This window comes from Miscanthus floridulus, chromosome 16 (assembly GCF_019320115.1).
Source record: "Miscanthus floridulus cultivar M001 chromosome 16, ASM1932011v1, whole genome shotgun sequence".
Taxonomy (NCBI): domain Eukaryota; kingdom Viridiplantae; phylum Streptophyta; class Magnoliopsida; order Poales; family Poaceae; genus Miscanthus; species Miscanthus floridulus.
Window position 1 is genome coordinate 113632607 of NC_089595.1, and position 8099 is coordinate 113640705.

At 50.0% G+C, this 8099-nt stretch overlaps 1 protein-coding gene and 1 non-coding gene across 2 annotated transcripts; both read left to right on the forward strand.

Annotated features, from left to right (window-relative positions):
• The first annotated feature begins 457 nt into the window (after positions 1–457).
• LOC136514013 (gibberellin 2-beta-dioxygenase 3-like) lies at positions 458–2074 on the forward strand. Its single transcript, XM_066507995.1, has 3 exons — positions 458–1043; positions 1124–1469; positions 1632–2074. The coding sequence occupies exons 1-3, from the start codon at positions 646–648 to the stop codon at positions 1944–1946; spliced, it is 1059 nt and encodes a 352-aa protein (XP_066364092.1). The 5' UTR covers positions 458–645; the 3' UTR covers positions 1947–2074.
• Positions 2075–2698: 624 nt separating this feature from the next.
• Positions 2699–2837, forward strand: LOC136514642 (small nucleolar RNA Z247). The gene has a single exon (XR_010773789.1). It is a non-coding gene; the product is annotated as a small nucleolar RNA Z247 (small nucleolar RNA).
• Positions 2838–8099: the final 5262 nt, after the last annotated feature.

Below are 8099 nucleotides of genomic sequence, written 5' to 3' on the forward strand. Positions count from 1 at the left end.
TCAATGGTTCATTGGATTTGAATCGTGTGAACGCCCACGGGATTGGAATTGGGCTTATAAACCCACAAATTAAAGTTCGAGGGCAAAATATCAACTAAGATCACCTCCAAATCAGTTAGCGACAGGGCGACGTCCTCTTTTGGAGTCTAACGTTCACGGCATCAGCTCTTTCATTCACTAATCACTAACTAAAGCAGAAACCATGTCGAGAAGTCGCTGTAGGGTGTAGCGCCAAACAGCTCTTACTCCTCCAAGTGACCAAGTGTCACTCACTCACTCACTCGTGTTGCCCTAAGCTAAATAGTTAATTAAGGTGCATGCCCAACTCCTTGATACTACGCCTGCACTGCGCTGCAAATTCTTGTCAGTACAGCTGGTGATGCCCTGGGCGGCTGGCTCGGGCGCCTATATATCGGAGGCCCATCGCCCCACCAAAGATCACCACAAGGGCAGCAGACGTGCAGCGCCTCCCCTGCCCCTCCCTACTAGTCCCTCGGTCTCGACTAGCATCGCGAGCTGCACTGCTCTGCTTCGCTTACTGCAGCAGCTGACGAGCCGAGCTGAGCTCAGCCTGCTCCCACGACGTACGCGCTAGCAGACGGCTAACCGGTAGAGTCCAAACGCTCGCTCACCACACCAGCAGCCATGGTGGCGATCACGGCGCCGAGCTCGATCGAGCAGATCCCGCTGGTGCAGTGTCCCAGGGCCAATGCAGGCCAGCAGGCGGGCGCGGCCATCCCGTGCGTGGACCTGTCGGCGCCGGGCGCGGCCGCGGCGGTGGCCGACGCGTGCCGCAGCGTGGGCTTCTTCAGGGCGACCAACCACGGCGTGCCGGCGCGCGTGGTCGAGGCGCTGGAGGCCCGCGCGATGGCGTTCTTCGCGCTGCCCACGCAGGAGAAGCTGGACATGTCCGGCGCCGCCCGCCCCATGGGGTACGGCAGCAAGAGCATCGGCTCCAACGGCGACGTCGGGTGGCTAGAGTACCTCCTCCTCTCCGTCAGCGCCAACACCGTCAAGATCTCCTCCCTGCCGCCCTCGCTCCGGTAAGCTCGCTGTTCTTGCTTCGTCTTCGCCGTGCACACCTGGCTCGAGTCGACTCACTCAGAGGACCGGATGCATGCAGGACGGCATTGGAGGAGTACACGGCGGCGGTGAGGGAGGTGTGCGGGCGGGTGCTGGAGCTCATAGCGGAGGGCCTGGGCGTAGACCGGTCCCTGCTGCGCGCGATGGTGGTGGGGCGGGAAGGCAGCGACGAGCTGGTGCGGGTGAACCACTACCCGTCCTGCCCGCTGCCGCCGCCGGTGGACTGCGGCGTGACGGGGTTCGGGGAGCACACGGACCCGCAGATCATCTCCGTGCTCAGGTCCAACCGCACGGCGGGCCTACAGATCAAGCTCCGGGACGGCAGGTGGGTCCCCGTGCCTCCCGCCCCGGACTCCTTCTTCGTCAACGTCGGAGACGCGCTGCAGGTACTCTACTATTTTGGGCACTTTTAAAAATTTTCCTGCTCTAGTGCTGTGCATGCACATCACAGACGTGTGTGTGTCTCTGGCTCTCTGCGGCGCCGGCGCATTGTTCATTCAGCTCGATCGCTCATGCCCTCCCGTTCCCGTCCGGCGATGCATGCGCAGGTCCTGACGAACGGGCGGTTCAAGAGCCTGAAGCACCGGGTGGTGGCGCCGGAGGGGGCGCAGTCACGGCTGTCCGTGATCTACTTCGGCGGGCCGGCGCCGTCGCAGCGGATCGCGCCGCTGCCGCAGGTGATGCGGGACGGGGAGCAGAGCCTGTACCGGGAGTTCACGTGGGCCGAGTACAAGACCGCCATGTACAAGACCCGCCTCGCCGACCACCGCCTCGGCCCCTTCGAGCTGCGCGCCACCGCCACCAACAGGCCGCCGCCGCCCAGCGCCGACCCGCACTGCAACGGCAGCGGCACCTGCTGTTAGAAATGTGTATATGTACATCGGCACTATGTAGTTTGTTATCTAGCTTGTAATCTAAGTCTATCTTGTAGCATAAGTCTTGAAAAAATAGGATAGATAAATATGTGAGTTTGTTAGGAGTGTGTTGTAACCAAGTGTGTTGTACAAGATTGCCACGTCGGGGCCTGTTCCCGGCCTAGTTAACATGCAATCGAGACCCAGGGAGAGCAATTCATTCATTTCTCTTCACATGGTATTCAGAGCCCGCTTCCTAGCGGAGTTCGATCATGGTGTCGTCTTCCGCTGTGTCTGTTGTTCCCTCCTTCAGGTTCTCTCCTGTCAGCGAGAAGCTGGCTCGTGCTAACTACCAAGCGTGGAGTGCGCAAGTCCTCTCCGCCATCAAGGGGGCGCAGCTCTTTAGCTTCATCAAGCCCACGGCGGTTCCACCGCCGGAGTTCCTTGCTCCCACCAAGGGGGATGACAAGGATGCGCCGCCCAAGCCCAACCCCGACTACAACACTTGGGTGGCAAAGGACCAGCAGGTCCTCAGTTTCGTTCTGTCCAACTGGGGAAGGAGATCCTTTCCCATGTCTCTTCGGAGAAGACGGCGGCCGCGACATGGGCCGCGATTGAAGCCATGCACGCGTCCCAGTCAAGGGCGCGCATCATCACCATAAGGATGGCGCTTGCCACTGCCACCAAGGGAACATCTTCGGTGGCGGACTGCTTCACCAAAATGAAGACCCTGGCGAACGAAATGGCGTCTGCAAAGAAGGTAGCTTGAGGACGAAGAGCTTGTCTCTTACATTCTCACCGGGTTGGATCTAGATTTCAATCCAGTGGTCTCTGCGGTGACCGCTAGGGTTGAGCCAATCATGGTGGTGGAGCTGTACACTCAGCTCAATAGCTTTGAGCAAAGGATGGAGCTCCATGGAGGGGGCTTCCACTCATCTGCAAACATGGCTGCCAAGGGCGGCCGTGGAGGAGGAGCAGGCCACAACAACACCCGGGGCCATGGCGGCGGTGGCCGTGGCAGTTTTGGGCGTGGCATGAAGGGAGGCCACGGCGGTGGCCGTGGCCATGGCGGCGCACCATCAGGCGTCATGTGCCAGCTATGTGGCAAGGAGGGCCACACCGTGATCAAGTGCTTCAAGCGTTTTGATGCTTCCTTCACGGGTCCCCCCTCAGAAGAGCATCTCGTCGGCCACTGCATCCTATGGGGTGGACACCAATTGGTACGTCAACTCGGGCGCTACAGATCACATGACCGGTGAGCTACAGAAGCTCACAATCCATGACAAGTATGGAGGCCACGATCAGGTCCACACGATGAGTGGAACATGTATGGAAATCAATCATGTTGGTTCTAGTATTTTACGTCCCCGCACTAGTAACACTCATCTTAACAACATCCTTGATGTTCCACAAGCCACAAAAAGTTTGCTTTCTATCAATTGCCTTGCTCGTGACAATAATGTATTTTTAGAATTTCACCCCGATCATTTTTCTATCAAGGAACAGGGGACGAGCAGGACCCTCCTTTGAGGCAGATGTGAAGGAGGCCTTTACCCTCTCAAGTCGGTCAAGAATAAGCAAGCTCTCGGCGCCTTCAAGCTGCCCATTTCCTTGTGGCATCATAGATTAGGTCATGCGTCTACTCAACTAGTCCAGCAGGTCCTTAATCGCCATAGGCTTCCCTTTATTAGAGATTTCAATAAAAACATCATTTGTGATGCGTGTTAGAAGGGCAAAAGTCATCAGTTGCCCTACCCTAGATCCACTAGTGTATCTACTAGTCCTTTGGATCTTGTTTTCTCTGATGTTTGGGGCCCTGCTCCTACTTCTGTTGGACGCAATAATTATTATGTGAGTTTCATCGATGATTATAGCAAATTTACATGGATTTATTTTTTGCATCACAAATCAGAAGTTTTTCAAAAAGTCCTTGATTTCCAAAGCCTTGTTGAACGGCAATTCAATAAAAAAATCTTGACCATGCAAACGGATTGGGGAGGCGAGCATCAATCCCTAAATTCGTTCTTCCAGCATATAGGCATTGCACATCATGTTTCTTGTCCCCATGCTCATCAACAAAATGGGTCACCCGAGCGAAAACATAGACATATTGTTGAAGTCGGCCTCTCCCTTCTTGCGTATGCCTCAATGCCTCTAAAGTTTTGGGATGAAGCTTTTCTAACGGCTGTGTTTTTTATCAACCGCCTCCCATCTAGGGTCATCTCTAACGAGACTCCCTATGCTCGTCTTCTTAAAACACAGCCTGATTATTCTTTTCTTCACATGTTTGGTTGCGCTTGCTGGCCAAACTTGCGACCATATAATGATAGAAAGCTTCAATTCCGTTTCTAAACGTTGTGTTTTTCTCGGTTATAGTAATATGCATAAGGGGTTTAAGTGCCTTGATCCCTCTGAAGGCTGAGTTTACATTTCTCATGACGTGGTCTTTGATGAGCGTGTCTTTCCATTTGCCCAACTCCATCCTAAAGCTGGTGCTCGGCTTCGTGTACAGCTTTCCCTCCTTCCTGACATTTTATTGAATCCTATTGCTAGTTTTGGGGATGCAAAATTACTGGACCAATGTGATGTTTCCATGTCTACTAATGGTGTTCAAGATGCTGGTACTGTTGTAGTTCAAACAGGTGAAAAAGATGGCAATTCTAGGTCTCAAAATCTGGGAAACAATGGAGATGATCGGCATTTTATGTGCATCCCTGGAGAAGACAGCGCTGGCACGGAGCACGAGTCAGATCCGCCTGTTGCTATGTCAGGTCACCCGATCATATCTCCTCCGGGATCGGAGCCCAGGTCCTCCGTGATGGCTCCGCGTTCGACAGCTCCTGCCGGCGGATCTTCTGTGGCGTCCCCAGCTTCTTCGCCAACTACGTCGCCCACATCTCAGACACAACTGGATCCAGTCGAGGGGGGCGCTGGTCCCACGACTAGCCTCTATGGCGCCTAGATCCGGAGAACTTCCTGCGGCATCGTCAGCATCAGCAGTGCCACTTCGCCCTACTACACGACTTCAGCACGGTATTCATAAACCAAAAATTTATACTGATGGCACGGTGCATTGGGGATGCTTGGTTCTACTGTTATAGAGGAGCCTCGAATTGTGGACGAGGCGTTCAAGGATAAACGGTGGGTGACGGCTATGGATAGTGAGTATACGGCCTTGATGAAGAACAAGACTTGGCATCTTGTCCCCTATCCGAAAGGCAAGAATATCATTGATTGCAAATGGGTTTATAAAGTCAAGAAGAAGGCAGATCGTACTGTTGATAGATATAAAGCTCGTCTTGTCTCCGAGGGATTTAAACAAAGGTATGGCATTGATTATGAGAATACCTTCAGTCCTATGGTGAAGGCAGCAACAATTCGGCTTGTACTTTCTATTGATGTCTACAATGGCTGGTCTCTAAGGCAACTGGACGTGCAAAATGCTTTCCTTCATGGATTTTTAGAAGAAGAGGTATACATGTGTCAACCGCCTGGATATGCCAACAGATCTCGGTCCAATTTTGTATGCAATCTTGACAAGGCGCTCTATGGTCTCAAACAAGCGCCTAGTGCATGTAATGCTCGGTTATGTCATAAGCTTGAAGCTCTAGGCTTTGTTCCATCTAAAGTTGATACCTCACTCTTCTATTATAATCGAGGGAAGCACAGAATGTTTGTCTTGGTGTATGTTGATGTCATTATTGTAGCAAGCTCGTCAATGGAGGCAACTAGAGCTTTTCTCAAGGATCTTGAAAAGGATTTTGCATTAAAGGATCTTGGTGATCTGCATTATTTTCTTAGAATTGAGGTCAAAAAGTGTGCCAATGGACTTGTGTTGTCCCAAACAATGGACTTCCATTGTCCCAAACAATGGAAGTGTGCCAATGGAATTGAGGTCAAAAAGTGTGCCAATAGAACTGAGGCTAGGCTAGCTGCTGCCCTGGTGGTGGCCTGGTCCATGCACCATGCATCCTCGTCAAAATTTTAGATAAAAACGGTCGGAAACAGTCGGACTCTCAACCGTTTTCTACTTTTACATTTGAATACGAAAACGAAAGCGATAAAGCTAGACACGAAAACGAACACGAACTTACAAAATATCGAGAATTTCGAAAACAAACTAATTCGAGCGGAATTATGTCGAATACGGTCGGTATACGAAAAATCAATACGGAATATTGACCCGTTGGACCAAGTGCATAACAATTAACAAGTGAATCATAATTAAAAAGTTCTACAACTTTATTAAAAAGTATCTCCATTCGACACTATATAAGGAAGATATGATTTTTTCTAAGCAACAAGCGCTTGTACGCAATTTAATATAGTGTGGAAACTTTGTTTAAAATTTTTAAACATCTTAAGGACGTCAAATGAAAAAACTGAAAACTAAAAAGTTGTAGATCTTGTCGAGAGCTACAATTTTCATATAAAAATCATCTTCATCCGAGATCGTATAAAAAAGATACAATTTTTCTAAGGTTAGACTTCTAGCGGGCCAAATTTGGTTTAAACCGAATTTCGAATTCGGGATATTCCGAATTAAAAGAAGAAAAATAGTAAAGTAGAAAACGCTCGGAAAAATGTCTAAACCGTTTTCGCTCCGATTTCAAATTTGGTGTTCCGAATTTTGAACCGAATTCGAATTTGTCCGAAAATATGAATTCGATGGGATTAAACATAGAAAACGATGCGGTTCGGTACAGGATATTTCCGTACCGTTTTCATCCCTAATCCTATCCCATCGAATGTTTAAACACATGTTTAGAGTACTAAATATAAATTAAAAAATAACTAATTATATAGATTACGACCACGAATCTTTTAAACCTAATTAGTTCATGATTTGATAACAAAGTGCTATAGTACACACATGCACTAGTGATGAATTAATTAGACTTAATAAATTCGTCTCGTGGTTTCCTGGTGGATTCTATAATTTATTTTTTTTATTAGTATCCTAGTGCTCTATGCGACATCTTGTATAACGTCTAACGTAACACCCTAAAACTTTACGTCCGGATAAACAAGGCCTAACTGAAATGTAACAGTAACCCGGTGTCTTGGCCGGCCCAGGACCAGAGGAAGCCTGCTGCTTCTCGCTGCAGGCTGGCTCTCCTCTCTGCGCCGCGCCTAAGCCTGACCGCTGCCTGCCTGTACATGGCCGTCCTGGCGCCGTAGCAGCGACTCCTCCTCCTCCCCTCCTGCTGCTGCTTGAGGCACCGTACGTGTCTGTACATGAGCAAGCAGGCTGTGTGGATGATGTAGCTGCATCTGTGACGGCGACCGGAACTGTGAAGCCTTTGTAAAGGGGAGCAGCACTAGTGGATTAGCAGTTTCACGTGCACTTGCCGTCCCGACTCCTATCTCTGTCTCTGTTTTTTCTCTAAGGGCCTTTTTCCGATCTCTCTCTGTGTTTTTTTCTCTAAGGGCCTTTTTCATTTGAAAGTGATCTCTGTTTGTGTATACTACCATGTTCTTATACCGCTGGAACGAGCTGTCTGGACCACCTCACCTAGTACTTGCCTTTGGACCTGATCTGCCCTAGCTGCACCCCTATCATACTAGCGGCCAATTCAGATAAGCCATTCCTCTTTGGATTAGAGGGTGTACTGGAGTGTGTATGAGGGACAATCCCCTCCAATCGAGATGGAAAACGTGTGTGTGTCGGAATTTCAAATGACTCCTAACCTAATTAACTTTGCCAGTGCGTTCGAGCGTTCCCTATCCCTACAGCTTGCCCAACCAGAGATTATGAACGCTCCACAATTTGCAATCATCTTGAACCCAAATGCTATCATGGTACTACGAGGTCCAAGATCTCCCATTGAGGGCGTCCGCAGGGGTATTTGGCGATTTCGCCAGCTGATCTGGCATCAAAAAAGAATAAAAAACAAAGGCCTCGTTCAGCTTACTCAGAAACCGATTTGTTCGGTTTGTTTTTTCAGCTAAAGCAGTATTTTTCTCTCACAACAATTTAGTCAGAACAGTATTTTTTTAGCAAGTTTCAGCAAACCAAATGAGAAAAAAAAGCTAAACGCATTGATGAACAGGTGAGTCAGTCCGAGAGAGACCGTAGATGCTTTGGGAAGCGTGCGAGGCCAGTGACGATACACTCGCAGGCTGGTGGCGACGTTGCTGGACCGTTGAAGGCGCCCTAAG